General features: G+C 32.6%; 5 protein-coding genes across 16 annotated transcripts; 3 read left to right on the plus strand and 2 right to left on the minus strand.

Annotated features, from left to right (window-relative positions):
* The first annotated feature begins 73 nt into the window (after window positions 1-73).
* LOC105428413 (uncharacterized) lies at window positions 74-5,795 on the plus strand. Its single transcript, XM_011640728.3, has 9 exons — window positions 74-1,558; window positions 1,684-2,129; window positions 2,210-2,488; window positions 2,566-2,755; window positions 2,839-3,090; window positions 3,628-3,852; window positions 3,941-4,297; window positions 4,363-4,523; window positions 4,622-5,795. The coding sequence occupies exons 1-9, from the start codon at window positions 1,211-1,213 to the stop codon at window positions 4,797-4,799; spliced, it is 2,436 nt and encodes an 811-aa protein (XP_011639030.2). The 5' UTR covers window positions 74-1,210; the 3' UTR covers window positions 4,800-5,795.
* A 556-nt stretch (window positions 5,796-6,351) lies between these two features.
* Rrp1 (Recombination repair protein 1) lies at window positions 6,352-9,133 on the plus strand. 7 transcript variants are annotated; one of them, XM_011640727.3, is made up of 9 exons: window positions 6,352-6,522; window positions 6,901-6,962; window positions 7,239-7,263; window positions 7,344-7,565; window positions 7,642-7,768; window positions 7,865-8,005; window positions 8,171-8,314; window positions 8,421-8,601; window positions 8,904-9,133. In XM_011640727.3, the coding sequence occupies exons 1-9, from the start codon at window positions 6,367-6,369 to the stop codon at window positions 9,019-9,021; spliced, it is 1,176 nt and encodes a 391-aa protein (XP_011639029.2). In that variant the 5' UTR covers window positions 6,352-6,366; the 3' UTR covers window positions 9,022-9,133. The 7 variants fall into 7 exon arrangements, with proteins under 7 accessions (XP_011639029.2, XP_088932778.1, XP_088932781.1 ...); XM_089076650.1 differs by lacking the exon at window positions 6,352-6,522 and adding an exon at window positions 6,657-6,805; XM_089076651.1 differs by lacking the exon at window positions 6,352-6,522 and adding an exon at window positions 6,657-6,781.
* A 194-nt stretch (window positions 9,134-9,327) lies between these two features.
* On the minus strand, window positions 9,328-10,516 carry LOC105428410 (small ribosomal subunit protein eS19A-like). Of its 2 annotated transcripts, none has more exons than XM_011640724.3 (3): window positions 10,254-10,516; window positions 10,012-10,082; window positions 9,328-9,757 (listed from the first exon to the last, which is right to left on the minus strand). In XM_011640724.3, exons 2-3 carry the CDS (start codon window positions 10,080-10,082, stop codon window positions 9,364-9,366), a joined length of 465 nt encoding a protein of 154 aa, XP_011639026.1. In that variant the 5' UTR covers window positions 10,254-10,516; the 3' UTR covers window positions 9,328-9,363. The 2 variants fall into 2 exon arrangements, with proteins under 2 accessions (XP_011639026.1, XP_011639027.1); XM_011640725.3 differs by having other exon boundaries at window positions 10,173-10,516.
* Window positions 10,517-10,695: 179 nt separating this feature from the next.
* LOC105428409 (uncharacterized) lies at window positions 10,696-12,438 on the plus strand. Its single transcript, XM_011640723.2, has 3 exons — window positions 10,696-11,670; window positions 11,870-12,080; window positions 12,167-12,438. Exons 1-3 carry the CDS (start codon window positions 11,556-11,558, stop codon window positions 12,174-12,176), a joined length of 336 nt encoding a protein of 111 aa, XP_011639025.2. The 5' UTR covers window positions 10,696-11,555; the 3' UTR covers window positions 12,177-12,438.
* On the minus strand, window positions 12,077-21,662 carry LOC105428408 (uncharacterized). Of its 5 annotated transcripts, XM_089076649.1 has the most exons (7): window positions 20,862-21,336; window positions 20,121-20,707; window positions 19,443-19,823; window positions 19,093-19,260; window positions 16,714-16,909; window positions 14,517-14,600; window positions 12,077-13,689 (listed from the first exon to the last, which is right to left on the minus strand). In XM_089076649.1, exons 1-6 carry the CDS (start codon window positions 20,869-20,871, stop codon window positions 14,536-14,538), a joined length of 1,407 nt encoding a protein of 468 aa, XP_088932775.1. In that variant the 5' UTR covers window positions 20,872-21,336; the 3' UTR covers window positions 12,077-13,689; window positions 14,517-14,535. The 5 variants fall into 5 exon arrangements, 4 of the variants coding, with proteins under 4 accessions (XP_088932775.1, XP_088932774.1, XP_088932773.1 ...); XR_967996.3 differs by lacking the exon at window positions 16,714-16,909 and having other exon boundaries at window positions 20,862-21,337; XM_089076648.1 differs by lacking the exons at window positions 14,517-14,600; window positions 20,862-21,336 and adding an exon at window positions 21,344-21,662.
* Between the last annotated feature and the right edge of the window lie 855 nt (window positions 21,663-22,517).

A 22,517-nucleotide genomic window follows, 5' to 3' on the forward strand; every position in this document is an offset into this window, starting at 1 on the left:
TTATTGAAAGCAGATTGAGTGAAGACAATAATCTAATCAAAATAAATGAAGTTTTTCTTTTCTCATTCGTATTTCCCAAATCGTAACTTTAAATCTTAACAATAATTTGCTCCAAAGTTTTATCGAATCTCGCGCGAAATTGGAAGAAGAATAAAGTGAAGCTATGAAGTTTACAAATCCTGACGACTGCGCTATCAGTCTCATCTTTCATTCTCGAAAGTAAAAAGATTTCGCAAACTCATGAAATGTCAACGACAAAGTGACAGAATCTCGAAGGTAAGGTTCGATGAGAAAAGAGAAGTGTCTAAAAGTGTCTCTCTGAAGAGACACTGTCCTCTGTTGGCGTGCTGCAACAGCATTGAAAGAAGACTTAGGCGAAGGTCACATCCGCTCGTGCGGCGGATCAACGGCAGCTTCTCGAGGCGACCTCGTCAAGATAAACCGTGACGGAGACTCCGCGTCGCCGTGTTGACGTCACGATCCCAAAACGGTCGTTTGCCGTTGCGAGACCGAAGGCGTCCCATTTATTTAGCTGCACTTTCTCGCTCCGCCGCCGCGTGGTCCGTGGTGATCCGCAGCTCCGAGTTCGGCTCAAAGTGGCCTGGAGCCCGAGTGGCAGCGACAAGAGAATAGAGGGACGGCACGCGCGACAGAGAAAGAAAGAAAGGAAAATCGACAGAGACAATAGAGAAGGAAACGGAGGAGGCGGCGAGTTGTTGAAGAGTTGATCAGTGATGTCCGCATGGCGCATGGCGACTATGGCGAATCCTGATCAATCCTGATGCGAACTGCCCGGAGTCTTACACGCGCTACAACAACGACGACGACGATTACGACACAGCAGCAGAAGCACTTGCCTTCCTCCATCCAGGACGAGATGTCCGCGAGACATTAGTGAGCGGCGAACGTGCGCCGGGGAACCAGTTCATAACCGTGCCGTTTCCTCGAAGGTCGAGGTATTCTCAGTCTTCACGAGGTGAAAGTGAGAAGTCGCCGTCACGAGGAACGCGCGAATCAAACCGAGACGAGCGAGCGAGAAAGCGAGAGTTTGTTCCTGGAGCAGGTGTGGGCAGAGTAACCCAGCGTGCGAACGTCGGGCGAGCATGCTCGCGCCAGCGCGCCCAGGACATGCCAACGTCTCGCGTGGGTGGCGCGGCTTGTCGGCTAACCTAATTCGCTAGGAGTTCGCGAGTTTTGACGCGCTTCCCCGATGGACGCGAATTACTACACGATGGCAGCGGACGGCAATTGGGACAAGGTCTGCCGGCTCTGCTTGCAGGAGAAGAACGAGATGCTGCCCATCTTCGGCAACGAGGCTGTGCAGCGCAAAGTGGTGCAGAAGCTGCGCGCCTGTCTACCCGTGCTTGTGTACAAAACTGATCCGCTGCCAAAGCAGATCTGTCAGTTCTGCGCGGCCAGGTTAGACGATGCATACGGATTCAGACAGCACTGTTTGAATGTCTATAAAGAAATGCACGCTGTATTGCTGAGGTATAAACAGACGGAATCTGTCCAGATATACCTTGACGCGATGAGAAACTCATCGGACCCATGCCAGGTTTGTCAGATAGACGATTTTCTGTCATAAAGATAATTGCGTATTTTTTATCATAGACATTTAATCAAAGATGATATTGATTCGTGAAAATTAATTTTCCTTCTTGTTATTGTTTCAAACTCCAGGTGCAACTCTGTAAGTCTAGAGCCCCTCCACCGTTGGTTCCTTTATCAGGTGCCTTGCTCTTTGACGACTCGATTTCGATTGATCAAGCTAATCAAGATTATCAAAATATCTGCATGGAAATCTTACCTGAATTGCCATGTGAAGTGGAAATTAAGGAAGTGAACACAGATCCATATCTGAATGTCGAAAACACCATTTGCGAATCATCGAATAAAAAGTGTAAATTATCAGAGATGTTCGACACGGATATACAAATGAAAGTAGATGCTGTTCCTATGTCTAATATGGAAGAAGCGAGAACTAAACAGGAGTATGTGAAAGAAGAGAAACAAACTAGTATTCTAGAGCAAGCATTAACTGGCAATCTGATAATGAATAATCATCAGCAATCTAGAGCAAAATTGACTTCCGAATGGTGGTGTTCACCATGTAACAATTATTACAAGTCTGTGTCTATTATTTATTTGTCAATAACAATGTATTATTGAGATTATCATAGAGTCACTGTAAGCTTATAATTTCCAGAACAAGGGATAGTCTAATGAAGCACATGCAGTTGCACTGTCCACGTGTATATAGTTGTAGGACGTGTCTATTGACCTTCGAATCCGTCGAGATCTTGGCGAAACACGAGGCCGATAATCATTTTAAAATCAGACTGGAGTTTACGGAAAATGATATGAAGGATTGCGAACAATGTGATCGTCAGTTTGTGAGCTGGGAGATGTTGAGACAACACAGACTGCGTGATCATCAGACATTAATCGAAAATGGAAGCAACACGTGCTGTTCGTTGTGCAATAGGTAATTTGTGTCTCAAAAAAATTGTCTTATAGACTACTGTACTCTCAGTATTTTAAATGCGTGTGCTCGTTTTTTAGATCTTTCCCTACAGAAGAATCTTATCAAAAACACATTTTGTTACACCAGACAAACGCGACAATGTCAGAGAAATTATCTGTTTTGGAATCCACAATCACAAAAACAATGGAACGATCAAGGGAGATTAAAGGGGACGAACAATACTATGAAAATATAAAATATCCTCTTGTATGTCCCACTTGCGGAAAGGTATAAAATCGCTATTATATTTTTGTGGAAGCCTTACATGTCTCACATTTTGTCTCCACTATCATTTTTGTTCATTTTTGCAGATTTGTACGCAACAAAGCGCATTATCGAATCACATGCGCACTCATGAACCGAAGAAATTCAAATGCGACATTTGTGGCCGGTCATTCACACTTTTTATACGCCTAACTGCGCACAGATTGGCCGAGCATAATAAAGAACCAATGATGTCACCAGTCTTGTCAGCAGTTGAGCAAGAGGAAGCCTTAAATGCCGAGAGAGAGGCAAGAGAAGCGAGAGAAGCTAAAACTCGCGTCAAAAAAGCTTACTCTGAGGTTTGTCTCTTTCTCTTTTTGATCATAAATTGCTATGAGAAACAATATCACAATTCATATTACCTTGTATCTGATTATATTTATTTTTAAATAGCAATTGCATTTAAAACAATCTTGTGTAGGAAAAAATTAACAGAATTGACCGGGCGAACTCAGAATCTTTCATACTACTGTGATACTTAATCTGCATAATCATAATGGCTCTTCATCAATAACTATGTTCCCAATCTCCTGCTAATAAATAAGTGAAACTTATCTTTATTTTCTTTTTATTTTCTTATACTTAGCCCTAGTTCTTGAAAGAAAATTGATTAATTTTTCCTGCATCGTAATTATGCAACGTCATGCTCTATAATTGAACATTGCGAAAATGTAAAACAAAATAGCATTTATCATGATGTAAGATTATTACAATAGCATTCTTCTATTACTTACAGTAATCAGAAATTGTGTGTGAATTTACTGCAGATGTAATCCTTGATTACAATTTAAATCCTTGATTTAAGTTATAATTGCTGCATTTCTTTTTATGTACAGATGATAGAGAAAAATGATATTCCAATAGATGATGAATCCCCGGCTAAACGCGCCTTTGGTGGATTTAAAAATGTGGCTAGATGCGCCATTTGCTTGCAATGGTTTAACGACCATACGACGATGTTAAAACACCTTCAAACGCATCAAATGGCAAATTATAATAGTTACGTGTGTCAAGTTTGTAATAAATCATTTAAGGAACAGTCGCAGCTGTCTAAGCACGAGGTAAGGTCCCAGGATTATTTTCGTTACATATTGTTATACATTCATTCTCGTTGCATTTTTTAAACGCACTATTTCCTGATCGGTGCAGGCTCGTCATAAACGCTTAACGCTCGATAATGCCTCACTGTACACACTGTCCGCTGTTTGCAACAAATCATTCATGGATCAGACGCATCAAAAGACGCACACAGTGGATAAAACCTATCTCTGTGCGAAGTGTAATAAAATCTTTTTCAAACAAGTATCACTACTTGCTCACCAATGCACGGGCGGAGCAGTTCATAAAGTGCTTGGAAAAAAACCTGCAGCGAAGTCTCGGCAGAAAACACCGTCTCAGAATGGCAACAAGACGTACAAATGTTCGAAATGTGATGCGGTTTTTGCGAGCTCGCAATCACGGAACGCTCATATGAAAATGCACGCCGAATATATGCGCGGAAATGCGGTACGTAACGAATGATATCGCGCATTTCTGATGACAACAATATATGTTATTTTAATATATTCCAGGCACAAACACAAGAAATTAAAGTCGATGATGAGCCAATGCCAGAACTGCATCCGGAGGTATTGTTGGAATACAACGGCTCCCCTATCGAGCCGAAGATTGAAATTAACGAGCAGAGTACACCTCCACCTCTTAAACGGACTCTCGTTAAAACCAGTAACGGGTAAAGAGTGAAGCATTACATCTTTGTAGTAAAAGAGTTTGTGTTAATTAACATTCAAAAAAGTACTCTAATTTTGTACGTGATATATTTACTTTCAGATATCGATGCGGTGTATGCCGGTCACCATTCGTATTGAGGGAACTAGCCGTGGCGCATTTGAGATCCGCACATCCCGTAATGCCATATCAGTGTCCTTATTGCAAAAAACGTTTTATAACGCAATACTCATTCACCCATCATATCAAAACAGAGCATCCCGATGAGCCTGAAAAATAAAAATCGAATAGAAGTGAATAGATTGAAACTATATCACAGCATGTGCCTCGTATTATATGTGAGAATCCTGTTTATAGATTATATAAAATGCAACGTATGAAGTGTATATTAGCCTATGCGGTCCTCTGTATGATGTGTCGATTTACGGTTGTTAATTGGCCTTTGAAGACTTATATTGTATTACTGCAAACGTACAACGTTGAAGTGTTTGTTACCCGAGGCTATTAATATTAGTACTTACACTGAACGTGCCTGTACAAGTGCTTTGTTTTACAATACTTATACTAATAATCTGAGATAAATTTTATTCATAAAGTTCTACTCGAGAAGAACCAATTTCGAAATGACAAAAAGATGCGATCTCGATGCGTGGAGATCAAAATATTTAGATCTCTTAGTTTCAGATAATTTCATGATGATTAGCAACGATGGAAGTTGAATTGCGCAATTTGTATCATATGAATTTTACATTTTATAGATTTAATTATGTACATTTCACTCGTGACATTATAATTAAATCTAGCTACAGTAAATATATCGAGAATTCTGAAATCTCTCGATTACGATTATTCTAGAAACGTTCTAGGCTCATTCACTGCAAACAATGTGTTCGATTTTACTGTTACACACGCCGTTGTAAGTTATATTGCGTTATTAAAGCTCGATATCGCCAGCGGTACCATGGCAAGCATCGAGGATTCTAGGATTTTTAATTCGTTTAAGACACATTCCCTCTTAAGCGATTGTTTCGTGTATCTATGTTGACGATATTCTATTTTGTATAGAATATCATATACGGTTCCAATAATTACTTTGCAACACAATTTATTGTAGTTTCTCTTTGAGAATATACCGAAGACTGTCGTAGCGACGGCAAGTGAATGATTAGGCGTTTCTATCCGACAGCGATGCTGTGTGTAATTTAAGCGTACACACAGTCTTTATAAGTTTATTTTATATACACCTGATTTACAATAAACTATTATTAAAAATACAGACCCAAGCGCAGAAGAGACTTATATGAATATTTCAAATATATGCTATATATATTTTTGATTTTTTGTTTGTCCTTTTTCGCTGCATTGAGATTGCATTAAAACAGAATAGTACAGATAAATAATTTGTCCTGTATTCAGTTTTATTGTTAATATTAAACTTGTCTTGAATGAAAATTTAGAACAAATTATACTGATAAGATAATAAGAATCAATTTCCAGTGTAGTGTTTTACAATTTAAATTCACAGATAAGTTAATTATTTTGTAAATTAACAGAAAAGATTTAAATATAAAATAAAACATGGAAATTTAAATAAAGAATAAGAATAAAAAACTTTAAAAAGGAATATATGAGTATTAGAAAGAACAATATTGTTTTATACTATAGTGGCATGTTTGTACTTTTTTTCTTAGATTTTTTTCAAGAAATTACTATAACTATACATATAAAAATATGTACATATAAATATGTATATGTATATATACTATACATATAAAAAAATATTTTAAAAAATCATAATACAATATTTGGTTTTATTTGCCGGATATTTGCCGGACGAATACAAAAGAATGGCGCTGAAAATTGTCCCCATCATTCCAAGAGAGAAATTAGATCCCCTCGTACGCCGCTGGAGCACTGAATGCTGGATGGCACTAAATTTAAAGTTGTGCAGGTTGAATTTCGTCGTTGCATCCTTTCTGGCTAGACATACGGGGATTATTCAGGTCCGTAAAAAAAAGAATATCATAAATAAAAGAGCTAGAATCGTTTTTTTGAGCGAAAACAGCCAAGTTGCGAATCAAAAAGTCGCGAGAATCGGTCGACGCGGCTAGACAATGTGCGGCTAGGCTATGTATGTATCGATTAAAAGCGGATAACGAGATCTCTTCAGTAACTATGATTCTAGGATGTTGCTTAGGACGCGGTGATGATTTGATGTTTATTAAGGCTAGAAGATCTGAAAATTGCTTTCAAAGACAAATTGTACTTGCATGTTTATTTAACATTGTAAATGATTAACAAGCATAAATTGAACGATTATTTCGAAACATCGATATAATTCTGCATCTATTAAACATCAATACTATTTATATCTTTCTCAGTATTCTCTCTTCGTAAGGAGCTTGATTCCATCATGCCGCCGAAACGAACTGCAAAAGCAAAGGTACAGAAAATTAATATATGCAAAATTAACTCAATAAACAAATACTGATGTACTTTATGTCTTGTACTTAAGTGTAAACTCAAATGTAATCTGAAATCTGAATCTTTATATCAAAATCGTTGAAGTATAGCAAGGTATTCTCTCATATACAAGTACGATGTAATTGTGATATAAGAACTGTTATATTTACTCCAATCTATTATGTTACTTATATTTATAGCATTTTGTATTAAATAGCATGAAAAAGTTACATTATAAGTTTTTTCTTGAAATCAGGCTGATTCTTCAAAAGCTAAATCTGGTAAGAAAACAGAAAAATTAGCAGAAAATGGAGCAACAAATAAAAAACGTGTAAATGATGCAAATGAACCTCCCCCAAAGAGAATGAAAGTTGATTCGAAGGGATCGAAAAATGTTGATAAAAGCGATTCGTCCACCGCGAAGAAGGCGAAGAGCCCAAGCGAACCCAAGCAGATGCTGAATAAGACAGACACAAATTTGAACGAAATAGATTTTGAATGTACAAAGATGAACGAAGAAGGAAAGAAATATAATCTGAAAATTTGTACTTGGAATGTTTCTGGAATTAGGGCAGTCATCAAAGTATGTCTATCAATTTCTATTAATTACCGTATTATATTTGTATAATAGTTTTTCTTCTGTATCAATATTTAATCAGAAAAAAGGAATTGACTATATTGTCAAAGAAGATGCAGACATAATCGCTTTGCAAGAAACAAAATGTGACCAGAATAAACTGCCAGAAGAAGTTAAATTATCAGGATATCATCATTATTTTCTCGATAGTAAGATATATATAAAGAGAAATTTATGCATATGCATATAAATTTATATATGCAAATCGTCTATAATTAATAAATGTTTGTAATAAATTTTCATAGGCAAAAAGCCAGGCTATTGTGGAGTTGCTTTGTTCAGCAAGGAAAAACCGATTTCTGTGAAATATGGTTTAAATAATTCTTTCGATAGTGAAGGTAGAATGATTACAGCAGAATTCCCAGAATTTTTTATGGTCAATGTTTGTAAGTTACTGAAACTGAACTCTGATTATAGATTTAATATATTGCAATAGCAAAAATTAGAGTATCTATCATTTAGTATACATATATGATGTAAACCAATATATAATTTATCTTTTGTACAATATTTCTGTTACTAAAAATATGAATAATAACAAAACATAATAGATGTGCCAAATGCTGGGCAGAAATTGGTGACATTACCAAAAAGATTGGAGTGGAATAAAGCATTCAAGAAATGTATTGAAGAATTAGATCAAAAGAAACCTGTTATCATATGTGGCGACATGAATGTAGCTCATCAAGAAATAGGTATCGATGTTAGATTTATTTAACTTTACTTTTCTAAATATAAAATCAATATAATTATTAATATACATAGATTAAAATTAACTTATCTCTTGTTATTAATTTTTAGATTTAAAGAATCCCAAAACGAATACTAAAAATGCTGGATTTACTAAAGAAGAACGAGATGATATGACAGATTTCTTATCTGCTGGATTTGTAGATACTTTCAGATTATTATATCCTGAAACAGAAGGTGCATATACATTTTGGTCATATTTTAGCAATGCACGTGGTAAAGATATTGGATGGTAAGTATACATGTTACTTTTATTATTTTATATAATAATACTTTTATTTTAGCTTCCGCCTAATTATAACATATAAATATGTTATAGAAATCGTAATATCTTATATGTAATGATTTCTTAAACCTCTTACAAATACATATATATGTATAAAGATTATTTAATTATAATCAATTTTTTTCAAACTGAATTACATTTGATATCATTTTATTAATTTTTATACCTTTAATAGAGAAATGCTTTTATCAAAATAATTATTATTAATTATAATAATTAAATGATTAAATTTATATAAAATTTTTTAGGCGACTAGACTATTTTTTGGTGTCTGAACGGATCAAGAATAAAGTGTGCGATAATGTTATAAGGAAACAAGTTTATGGTAGTGATCATTGTCCTGTAATACTTTATATCAATTTGTAATTTTAATAACAGTAAGTATGATGTGTTTTATTATATGGAAATGTTAGAATGAAACTTTTCTTACGTGTGAATATAAAACATACAAAATAAATTACATTTCCTTATCAAGAAAGATACATGTATTTTATTTTGTATTACTCTGATATTACACAAGAAATGTTCTAAGCCCGTTTGTCCTATAATTTCTTTTCCAAGTAAGACATCCCAACAAATTTTTAAATTTTAAATCAATCATTTTAATCAATAAATTTCATCAAGATAGTAATAAAATGATATTGGGTTCTTAATAAGAAAAATTAAAAGTGATTTTACATTCTTATAAATTTTATTAGAGAAAAAATATTAAATTACAATTGTCTCTTGAAGCTTAAGCTGCTTTTTGCTCTTGGCTTTAACCTGTGCTGCAATACGATCCAAATCTCTGCGTCCCTGACTAGTCAATTTACGTCCACCGGAAGATGCTTTCTCAATGAGTTTCAATTGTTCTAAGCTTTGAAGTGCTTTGCGCGCAACACCACTCGCTGATCGACAAAAATGACTAGGATGGGTACCGTTGCGTTTTCGTCCACCAAAAATCTTGGTAACTGCACCAACCCCAATTGGGCTACGGATATAAATGTGACGCACCAATGCTGCACACCTGATATAATACCAATCAGGATCGTAGGGGGCTAACTCTTTGAATTTGGCTGTCTTCACAATATCTACCCACTCTGGCACACGCATCTTGCCGGTTCTAAAATTTTGCAAAGTATAATGTCGAATTGCAAGGATTGAATTTTAAACTAGCCTATGTTATATATTCTAAGAAAAATATGCAGTACAGGAGTTTTTCATAAATTTTAATATTATACGAACAAGGGAAATTATGGAAAAGATAAATAATTCTAAATGAGAATAATACAGTGATATGTAAGCAAGTTACATAAAATATAATATGCGAGAATAATTAGGTTAGATTCGATGTACTACCGTACATTTCTCACTTACTTTTTGAGGAAAGCTGCAAAGGCTTTCACGAACTTATGCTGATCCACATCTTTTAATGTTACCGATGGCATCTGGAAAAAAATTTAACTTAATAAAACAGTTATTACGAAATAACACGTAGACTCGCCACGTGGATGAAGTTCAAATCGACAGTCCCTTACATCTGTAACTTTTTAACTTCGTGAATGATTTCAACTAACTAGATAACTAATAAAAATCGCACAAATTATTTAATTACGTACGTTTTTACATAAATTTTCGTTTTTCCTTCGTTAAATATAAAACTGGTCAATCCGTGCTACCTTATCTCCGTAACACCTTATTGGCTAGCGTGGATAAACATGGTTGATAAAATTTTCATCTGCGCTTTCAGAAATTTCAAGGAAATTTTATTCATTGTAAATTCTCTTTCTTTTTTCACAATATTTTAAACATTTATTAGGACATTAATCGCTTATTTGGCAATAAATTTTCAGGATCAGCAAGAGTTCTGTTTTTTGTAGTTGCATTACACTATAAGTGTTACACTTAAAATGAATCAAATATATAATTATATATTAAAAAGAAAAGGAAGAAAGACAGAAAAGTGCAGAAGATTCAATTAAAAAGAACAGGTATATATTAGACTTGTTCCTTTTAGGACTTCTTTCATCAATCTTTGGTTAAAGGTCGGCAGGAGTGACGGGCTAACTCCGACTTGATCTAAAATGATTATCTACTCCTCATTTACAGTGCAGATATGTATCTGTATTCAATTATATTTTGTCTTATATAAAAACGATGTTTCTTATATAAAAACGATGTCATGAAACTTTGCTAAGATAATTTCTTTTACAATTACGAAGGTACCTACAGAGCCAATTTTGCAATTTAGCTCTTAAATAATTAAAATAAATGTAACTATCTACTCCTTATTTACAGTGCAGATATATATTTGAGTACACCCATATATCATTTCGTAGAAGCAATATTCTGCCTTTTTTTACGTATTTTTTATAAAATTATGACTCTTGCTACAGAGTGGAATTTTGCAATTTGGCTCTTAAAAAAATTTACAATAGATGAAAATATTTGCACCTTATTGTTCTATAGCAAATCTATTTACGCATAAAATGAATTATTTATATTCATACATTTTTTTACAAAAATCGCTCTGTAGCTTTTATCAAGCAAATATTCTGATTACAAATATCATAATTATATAGCTTTTCTCGCAGTATTTTGGTCGTAATATGGGTGAAAAAGAATTCATCTCCGATAGAGGTCTCCATAGTCTCTCCTGCCTTAAAATATATATATATATATATAAAGTTTGACAAAAGCAAGATAGAAAGTGCAGTCCAGTGCAGGAATAGAAAACAAATCTAAGGATTGACAACAATGATTGATGTGTTATTTCAGTATTCTTCCTACATTGATATGGAAGAGTACGAGGCATTTAACTGTGAAAAATAAATTTGTTTTTATTCTTAAATTAGTGACAGAACCCGACAACGATTGAAAGTGAAGACTAAGTATAGCATATTAATTCTTGCCGACGTGCAATGTTCAGCAATAAGAAAAACAGCTTACCACCAAGACCTCATATGCCAAATCATGAACATATGCTGGAAGACCTCAATAAAGCCGTAGTGGATGATGTAGCATTCAAAATCATAAGTAAATATTAGTAATATTAGATCAATAAAAAAATATATGTGACAACGTTCATTTTTAGTCTTTTCTAAAGTGCAAAAAGTGCAAAACGAAAAATTCAAGAAGAAAAATTTTAAATTTATCATTATATTCGCATTTGTTACTTAGTATTTTGTCTGAAAAGATCAGAAAATAGATTATATTCCTACAAATATCATTTCAGATGATTTATGCATAAAAGAATCGTATGGTCTGACAAGTAATAACACAGATGATATATACAAAAAAGTAAAAACCTATTTAAATACCAAACAGCAACTGAAACAGCTGGAGTGTACCTTGAAGAAAGAGGAAGAACAAATGTATGCAGATAACAAAGAAATAAAAAGGCTTGCAAATGATATTAAAAAGCAAGCACAAGCTGCTCTAATAATGTAAAAAGGATATATTCATTTTTCATATTTACAATTATATACTAGTTTCATTATAGTATCAATCATTTTTATAATTTATATTATAGTTTCAAATAGAAAAGGTGTTGAAATGCTTATATAATTTATTTCATAAAATTTTGACCATGCATCTTTAACTGGTATACATATGTCTTTTGAAATAGCCCCTTGAAGTAAGTTTATTTTGACAAATTTATCTATTATATAAAAATACATTTTTAAATTAATAATTTATTATAAATAAATTTAATTCATGTTTGTAATTCATATCTGTGATTAAAAGAATATTGATAATGTATAAATTAAATGCATTAAATAATTATAATATCATGATATATAATATTTAATTCTAAGATATGATAAAACTTTTGTTGATATAACCTTTATCAATAATCCTCTTATGTTTATAACATTGATATGCATTTATGTTCGCATGTATATATTAGTACACTGAACAGTACGTTAGTACAGAAATCGATGCATTATTTACTGGAATATAATATTTCACAGAGCAATTCCAAAGAAACTTATAACAAGGCACAATAATAACTTAACTCACTACTCAGTAACACGATACTATGTTAATTATAATCTATCACATTTATTGTGATGGATAACATTTATAAATATTGATGATTTTCTCTTTTTGTTTTCTGTGTAAAAACTTACAAGTTACTCTTATCTTGTATTTTTATATGTTAAAAGTATGTAAAATAGTCTGATTAAGAGTCAGTCATCAATCTCGATTATCAAGAGTTATAAAAATTATTTTAAAAGTTATTAAATTATTTTAAAAATTATTTTAATTTTATCGCATGATAATTTGATTGACATAATAAAAAGTCATTTTTATATTTTTAAATTATTTTTATTTTTATAGTTTCTATAAAAAAATGACGCGCTTTTTGTTTAAAATTTTTGATAACTCTTTGAATAATAGAGATTCTCTAGAGTGTTATTAAGCATGACTATTTTTACATATATAATTAGATCGTATACAACAAAAATATATTAATATCATTAACGATATTCACATCTTATAATACTGTATCGTGCGTACAACTATTTTAGCAAATTATATCTGCAAATAGTTTTCGAATAAGAAATTAAACAATTTTGATTAATAATTTAAATACTAAACTAAATTACTGTGTCTAAAAATAATATATGAAATAATTGAAAGCTCGAAAATAGATTATTTATAGTCATGTAATAAGAATATAATTATAAAAAATACATAGATTTATAAAATCTAATTAACAATATTTTGCTTAGTTATTCTTAAAAAAAAAAAAAACGCGTTATGCGAATATAAGAAACAATGAAAATGAATGAAGATACAATGAAAATTAACGCGTGAATAGCTCTCTCTGTACAATAGCATATCTTATTTTGATATGTAAGCTCATATATATATATATATATATATATATATATATATATATATATATATTTAAATTTGAACGAAACAGTATTGTGTCAACTCGATTTGTAAAGGCAGAAATTATTTAATGGGATAAACTTGGTACCATATCAAATCGGCTTACAGGATCATTAAGGTAGGCACACCACGTCAATCCTGGTGGATAACCTGAAAGAGTCATGTCGGCTAATTAATACACAATAACAAAGATAATAAATATAATGCATATTTACTCCCATGATTCATAATATTTTTTAACAAAATTTACCACTACATATAACAAAATGTGTTAATGAAACAACAAAAATAATTTTTAGTCAAATTTATAATAAATTTATCGAAACAAATTCTAATTTTTTGATGAGGCCATATTTACAACTTATAATTCTAATATAGTATCCAATAAAAAATGTTTTTTCTAAGCTTAAAAGAATTAATTTTTATATAGCATATTTTTTTATCTGTTCAAAATTCGAAAGAAAAAAAAAATAAGTGTTCTGGAAATTAAGAATTCTGAAAAAAATGCCAAGATAATACAATATAATCAAAAAAAATTATTTTTAATTCTAACAATTTTTATTTTCCTTTTTTATCTTTTATAACTAAAATAACTTAATTACTTTAACTTAAAGCTAAAAATTATATAATAATAAATTTCTAGATAACTTTGCATGCAAAGGCAAAATATAATTATAAAATTAATGAAGCATGATAGCAGAAACAGAATAATAATTTCTATGTGCTAAAATAACACATAAAACGTATTAGTAATTGTAATTAGTAGAATGTAATTGTGCAAAGAAAAAAAAACAACTTCATTCCAAGTATATTTAAATCAATATGTGTTAAAATCTAAAGAAACGCTTACAATTAAATCATATTTTAATTTACCTTCTCTTATTAATATAGAATTTTTTGTGAATCTTTTTTTATTCAGATTAAAATTATTACTTTTATTAGTCTAAGTTATAAAACTTATTTGATGTAATACTTACATAACATTAGAGATTATTATTATGTGCTGATGATATGTGGATGAGGCAATACTGATATACTGAGATTCATCATCTTCCGTCCAGCTGCATGCAAGTAATCCCTCAAGATTAGTATGTTAGTTACATATTAAGATGCACTGTAGAAAATGTTAATACTACAAAGATAAAAGAATTAATGTTACTTAATGTTTAAGAGTTCCGCTCTGTCACATAAAAATACACGGCATGGTAAAGAATAGACATATGTATATATTTTTATTCCACAACATTTTCAACAATCATATAAAAGTGCTTTACAATTTGTATATAGGAATCGACGGTTTCTGTACAATTACAATTTTGTAGTGAATTCTGCGATAAGTACTCTGTAAATACAATATAAAAGTATGTTACATCTTAACTACAACTTACGCATCTATGCAAATTTTAGGACGGATGTGATGTAAATTTGATATTCCATTTATATCTAATACATTTAAGATCGATAGTGTGATGCTTACGATATCACTTAATTTGTGTAACAATACTTATAATATAACTGCGAGTGAATCATTTCATAATGTTCCCTATTACCATCGAATAACATTTTCATCATAATCAATTGCCCCTTTTACACATACGTTTGCACATACGATTGCACTAAACAAAATAGAACAGATATGTATAATCACTTAATCTAAAAAAAATTTTAATATTTTTGCAAACAGTAACGTCAAATATTCATTAGATTTATTGTCTTATAGATCTCGTTTCCAATTAAGTAATACATTTGATAAAAATGTATTCTACTTTTATAAATGTATTCTACTTTTATATCTGTATTTGCATACCCTGTTTTCTTTATATGAATATGAATCTCATACTTTTAAAAGAATTATAATGTCTTACTTCAGATCTATGGCAAATGCAATAACAAAGATTCGAAAAAGTTGTCTTTTAATCCAGAAGTAGAAACTAAATAAACGATAATGATTAACGAATACGATAGTACCGTTCAGTATTTAATATTACTACTTCCTATGAGAAGGAAAAGTTTTCTAATTTCTAGCATATTAATGATAAAACTTTCAACTAAATTATATTAGTCGCAAATAAACAGACGAAAGTTGTGCGTAGAAAAAGACGAATAATGATATCATAAGTTCCATATTTTGTCAAAGAAAACAAATTTTACCTTCTAAAATGGTGAACAGCATTATTTACTTTAGTTACAACAGACTTTTCATGAAAAATATGATCGAGACAAAGTTTCTCTATTTTTAATATTTTACTTTTAATTGTTTTACTTTTAATTGTATTTTGGAAGCTGCAAAATAATGTTTATTATCAATATAACATATATGACACAAATAATGTAATTTGACATATTTAATGAGATGATCAAGCATGCTAATTGCATATAAAATTTGAAAAAAGAGTCAATAATAATATCCATTAATATCATAAAAGATCTCTCAAAAAATATGTAAAAGCAAAGCTAGATATGTGATATATGAATGTAATATTAAATGTATATGAATATGTATATAGTATATAGAAAGCACACTTAATATAATGATATTTTAAATAAGATATATCATATATATCAGATATACCATAAGAACATTTTGTGCTATTAAATTCTTTCATTAAATGCGTCAATTTTTTCAATAAATTGTCAGCCACGATATGGAATGTTACATAACAAAATCAACAATTTCAATTTTATAATTATTACAAATTATCAATTTTTACTTGAACAGAACAGAAACATATATTTCATTAAGATATTTTTGGTTCGTATCTTTACACCTTGATAGTTTTCAATGCATGCCTTTCTTGCTTATCATAAGATAATTGCATTCTATAACTGTTATGATTTAATAGTCTTTAAAATTGTACTAGTAAAACTGTACAATTTTAAAGCTAGAATAGATGATTATCCTGCGATTAATATTCATTAGCGTTGCATTTAGAGCCTGTTAACATCATTATTTTAAAAATATGATAGGATGAGTTATTGCATAATACGTAACACTTTGATTGTACATCATTAAATCGTTTGAAGTATCAGAGACACATCGGCACAGCTTCTACCGGGATTTGTATCATAAATCATTGTATTCTAAAGTGCTTTTGTTAAAAGTGATATCAGTCTCCAATGGCAGTCATCTAGTGAAGTCTGGCATTAGAAAGAATTTGCGTAACGTCAACTTGCCTCTCGGCTTGTGTTTGAGATGGTCCTCAATGAATTGACAAGGGCAACGGGCGGAGACACAATGGCGCGGTGGAACAGACAGACCCGTAATGCCTCTATCACGTTCCTGTGAGTCTATAACCAGATCAAGTCTGCGGCGCACGAAGTGACGTGCCCATCGAGACGCATACCTCAGCAACAGCAACTCCGCCCGTTCCTGTCAACACACACCATCATCATTCAGTAGAACTAAGCCTGATACAAAATAACAATGTGTGCTCTCTCTTCTACTCTTTCAATTTTCTGTCAATAAATTCTCAAATTTGATTATCCAACGTTGGTGTATAAACTTGCAAATTCAATTATATTTTTTATCATATAAGTTTGTGTGTGTGTGTGTGTGTGTGTGTGTGTATGTGTGTGTGTAAAGCTATATAATAAAAATCATAACTGAATTTGCAAGTTATTGAAAATTAATATAATTTTTTATAAAATAGTAAAATTTGTAAATAGTTCTTGTAATAATATCTCTAATGTATCTTTACGTTTGATAGTAACTTTCCGTCATAAAAATAAAAATATTTCCGTCGTTATATAAAATGCTTGTAAATTATTCATTAGCAATTAAAAACTGACTTGTTCACCATTTTACAGGCAAATTTGTTTCTTATAATATTATATACATATTAAGCCCAAGATGGTTAAATTAAGACATCGAAAAAATGTTAATAAATACCGATAAGACACTTGTCATAATAAATAAGTCTAGATGAACATAGTTCTAAAAATTTTGATACTATTTGCCTCCCATAACTTATTGGAATGTTGAAAAATAAATCGAAATAAAATAAAAGTTATATCCACCATTAATTTCTATTGTGTATAGTACAAATGAATGTAAGTTTTATACTATACAAATAAAATATAAGCATCACATTTAACATTAAATGTGGAATGTATGAATCTTAATCTTGAGAATGAGAAATAATCCAATTTTATTCAAACATGATCAAAAATTGAAATTGAAAGTTTAGCGTTAGATTTTTATGCTGCGGACATTCCATGTCATTTTACAAGAAAAAAGTAATTGACGTAAAATACATTTTTATGTTTACAGCATAAAAAATCGAAATGAGCGAAATTAATTTCAATTTTTGAGTCAGATTACCATTCATTATATTTTAATTCTATTTCTAAATATTAAGTACATTGAAATTATTTCAAAATTAAATTATGGATAAACGTAATTTCTAAAATAAACATGATAATAAAAACAATGATCAAAATGTTATAGAGTATCACTATGCTAGAGTATCACTAAGCATATTAAAAATTAGTTTCAACAAAATTCGAGAGAATATAGAATTTTAGTGCATGCAATAAATGATTTGATTTAAAGTAAAATCTGCATTCCTATCCGTATATTGTGCAGCTTAGCTATTTCTATAGCAATAGAAAAATGGCTTCACATATATTAAACATAAAATTAATCTTAAACAAAAGTTTATGATATAGGTTATTCACGAGTTGATAATAGTAAATAGCAGTTTTTCTTTGGAAGCTATTTATACGTATAGTAATGCGCATTCAAGAGAATTCAATCTGTAAAACCTCAACTATTTTTTGTGCCTGAATAATATGTGAAATCGTATGTATTTTTTTGTAAGTAGTATGAAACAAATGTCTCTTAAATGCCTCTGTCTCTCAGAAAGCTACTCCATCTAGGACAAAAATCTCTGCCCTGAACGCGTGGCTTATTACGCAACCATTCTTCTATATATTGACAAGGACACAGAGCGGACGCTAAGTGACGTGGCGAAGAAGGATTTCCACCCTCCTCGTCAACTGTCCAATCCAAACGTCGACGTAAGTAATCCTTCGCCCAACGTTGCACATAACGGCAGAATACTTGTTCGTTTTTACCCTGGTAGTTTGATGTAATGCACAATAAAATATTTAATATAACTTATCGCAGTGAATAACGTCAAATTTCGTACGTGAAAATTTATACAATAATAAAGGCTCATATATTGAAGAGCTAAAAATATCTTAGTTACATTACAGAAAACTTTTTTTGATTACATTCTGCTATAGATCCACTTAAAACAACTATACAAGTTCATGCTTTGGAGAAAGAAAACAATAAAATGCCAAAATAAAAAGAATGAAAACTTGGAAAAATGGAATGCGAAACTTTTTGCCTTGTTATTGATTTTCAAATAATGCTTTGATATTTAGCTTTCCAATATCTAGAGGCTACTTAATAAAATCTTCGCAAAATATCAATATAGAATAAATTATAAAGAAAATTTGTGAAAAATTAAAATAAAAATGAAAACATATAAAAATATAAAAAAAGTAATTAAGTCAAAAAGATTAACGTGAGATTACGCGGTTTACCTGTTTACGAGAAATTCTTGTAGTGGTGCTGCCTTGTATAACAATGTCACTATCGTCGATGTCCATACGTTGTTGTAATTCACGTTGTCGGCTTAATTCGTTTGCATCATCGCCACCGATTATTCTACCTTCACGTTCTTCCCGTTCTATTATTTCCTGCAGTTTTTTCTATCACAAAACAAGTCATTACATCAATTTCTTAGAAATGTGTAAATCTTGAAAAAATATGTAAATGATCAAAGATTATGATAAGGAAAATATCTTTCTATATGAATTCTTACTGAATAATTGTATATTACTTGAAAAAAGAAAATGATATCGAATTATATCTCAGTAGAAATTTCACTTACAACACAATCCGTGGTATCAAAATATATGAAACACAAATTGACTTTGTGGCAGGAGATTTTTCCTCTGTCGTCTAATCCCAATAATATTTTATGCCTTAATAAATGTTTGTTAACTTGAGCCATACATTTCTCGAGATTGTGATTGAGCTTTATCTTGATAAACATGCAGAAGAATATCGCGGCCGCGTTCAGGATTAACCACATAACACCGAGTCCAAATAATGTAAGACCAGTCACGCCAGAAAACAATAAACCAAGCAGTACAATGAAGGCGGTGAATATCCAAAGAACGAGAATCCTCTTGTAGCATATATTATACATATTGAAGCGTACATCGTTCACAAGTAATTCCATTATATGAACGTAATCTTCCACTGTAAGCTGCAATATATCTATTTCGTTAGATTATTGATCATTTTATTTTTTTTACAATATATTAAAGAAAGCATACTAGTATATTTATATTAAACACTTAAAAATTTTCACATTGCATCTTATAATTTAAACATACACGGAGTATTCCCAAATTCATGAATTTACATAGTTTCTCTTCTCATAAAAATGGAAATTGTATTGAGATTAAAGAGAAAGCCAAGCTCTCCACATAGACTTTTCTCTGAGAGACCAAAACTCAAATAGCACCATCAAAGGAGAAAGAATGTAATAAACTATGCATACCGTTAATCCTTGTGCCATCAATTCCTCCGGCACTAATTCTGGTCTAAATCTGGCTGGAGTAATCCATGGCCATTTAGTATTTACTGGTAGAAGAGTAACAATAGTATCACCATTGGCAAAGCCTTGCCGGATGTTTCCAATCGACGTGCTAATAACATTGCTCGATGTATTTCTGCCATTTGACACGTCTCTCAGATCGATGGTTTTTAAAGAAGCACTCTTGGTTTCTGACGTCGTTCGAACATCAGACGGTAATTTAAGATCCGGCGTATCGGAGGTGATGGAACGACTTAAACCTGATCTATCTAGATTAATTTGGACGGATTCAGTTGCTATCACAGCACCTCTATACTCATTGGTTTTCTTATCGTTAACATCAGCCGGGTCGATACTTTTACTAATTTTATCGACTTGTACAGTAACTGACTCAGGTTTTATTACAGCGGGTGTGCTACTATTGGCTTTTCTTTCGGTAGCTTCCTTCGGATCCGTCTCTTCCTCAAATTGGACCCAATTCTCCGGTTTTACAATTACGCCAGAGGAATTTGCTGCCGTCGCATTGTCAGTTGTGTCTTCGGAACTCATGACTGTAAAAAAAAATAATGTATATAAAAAAAATTTCAGAAAGAAAAACATATATATTATTCAGTTATATACAATATATAAAAACAGGAACAAACGTAATTATTAACAAAACATAATTTTATTTCTCAACGACAAATTGCGAGATTTAAGATCTACCAGAGGCCATCGTTTCCTAGTCTCGATGCTCGAGCTCGTTGCCTCATTAATAGCGCAATTAATTGACATTCATCGTGCAACATACGCTCGCGCTGCTGTTCGGATAAGAGGGAGTGTCTGGTCTTCGGAAGTGGAATCCGCGGCGGGGGAAAGAACCATCGAGTGCACCTTTCACGTGGAACGGCCCGTCACGATAACGCTGTCGATAAGAATCTCCTCCGCGAATCGCTCTCGGACACGCGACTGGCACAGTATTCGCCGCGATCAGACGCTTCGGACCCCCCCGAAAGATTCTCCGCGCGACTCGCAACGGGGGAACGGGGACCGTCCCGGGCGAGTCGCGTCTAAATGAGATCTCGCGTGATCGCGCGGCTGCTGGATCGTTCGCGACGGCGTGAATCCAACATGATGCGATGGGGCAAGGAGGAAACGGGAGGAAATAAGAGGAAGGGCCGTATGTCGCGCGCCAGCGAACAACGTACCTGCTGCGATGCGGCCTGTCTCATGCCCGCGCGAGCCGACGAGGTGCGCGACGAATCACGAAATCAAGGTGCACGACATCAGGCAGGGCGCGGACGGGCGGTGGAAAGGGGAAGGGGGAACGTTGGCGGTATAACGGCGAAGAAGTGAGGGCGGGAGTCGCGCGAGGAGGCAGGCACGAAACGTAACGTATGTATTGTACATACTTGCGCGCGTATATGTACACGTATACACCTGACGCACACGCGCGTACCTGCGCGCGTGCGTCCGTCCGTCCGTCCGTCGTATCCGCGCGATTCGCGCGCTCGAATGTCGAATCGATTGAATCTTTTCGCGAGCCTTCTCGTCGAGATCGCTTTATTATGTCCTCTCAGACGATTGTTAAATCCTATCGAGCCTCCTATTTCCCGCTTCTGCAATGGCTATTTGTATTCTAATTATATATTTTCGGCATTATTAGCCGAGTCGCTTATCATTAACACGTAACGGGATTATTTACTTTATTATTTATTTGATTATGCGTACGGCTAGTGCGCCACCAGAAAGTGTGGACACCTGTATCTGTACACCTGCCTTCAGTTAGAATATTCAAAGGATCGTACACTATCTTAGGCTTCTGAGACCATGAAATAACTAGGAAAAAGTTACAAGACAGATAGAGCAAAATTAATATCATTAGCTTTCATTTCTCGATTGCTATCGAAATTAAAATTTTTTGGAATTGACGCAAAGATGAAATATAGATCGTTTTGTGTGCGAAAAGAGCGAGAACGCTTATCGGTAAATCCTCGATATAATATTAATATAGGTTACGTTCAGAAACATTATCCCAATAACTTCGTGTATCATTTTATCTTTATTATTAACCAAATTATTATTAAACAAAGATAAAATGATGGAGCAATCGAATGATGTTTCCGAACGTAACCATAATATTTATCACAATATAATAAATAGGGGCACTATATTTTTGATATTTTGTGTTTCATCCGTGACTATATCTTTCAGGAACGAATATAGGAATAGTAAGTGCCCTAACTTAAGTATAGTCACGCATAACTTTTTTATTCCTATAAATTTTCATAATAGGCATGTCTCTATCATATCAAATTTAGGCGCTCTAATCAAGAAAGAAACAAGAGTGGAGAGGAGGCAATGAAGCTATACTATGGCTCT

Source organism: Pogonomyrmex barbatus, unplaced genomic scaffold (genome assembly GCF_055798465.1).
Source record: "Pogonomyrmex barbatus isolate J1 unplaced genomic scaffold, ASM5579846v1 scaffold2, whole genome shotgun sequence".
NCBI classification, from domain to species: domain Eukaryota; kingdom Metazoa; phylum Arthropoda; class Insecta; order Hymenoptera; family Formicidae; genus Pogonomyrmex; species Pogonomyrmex barbatus.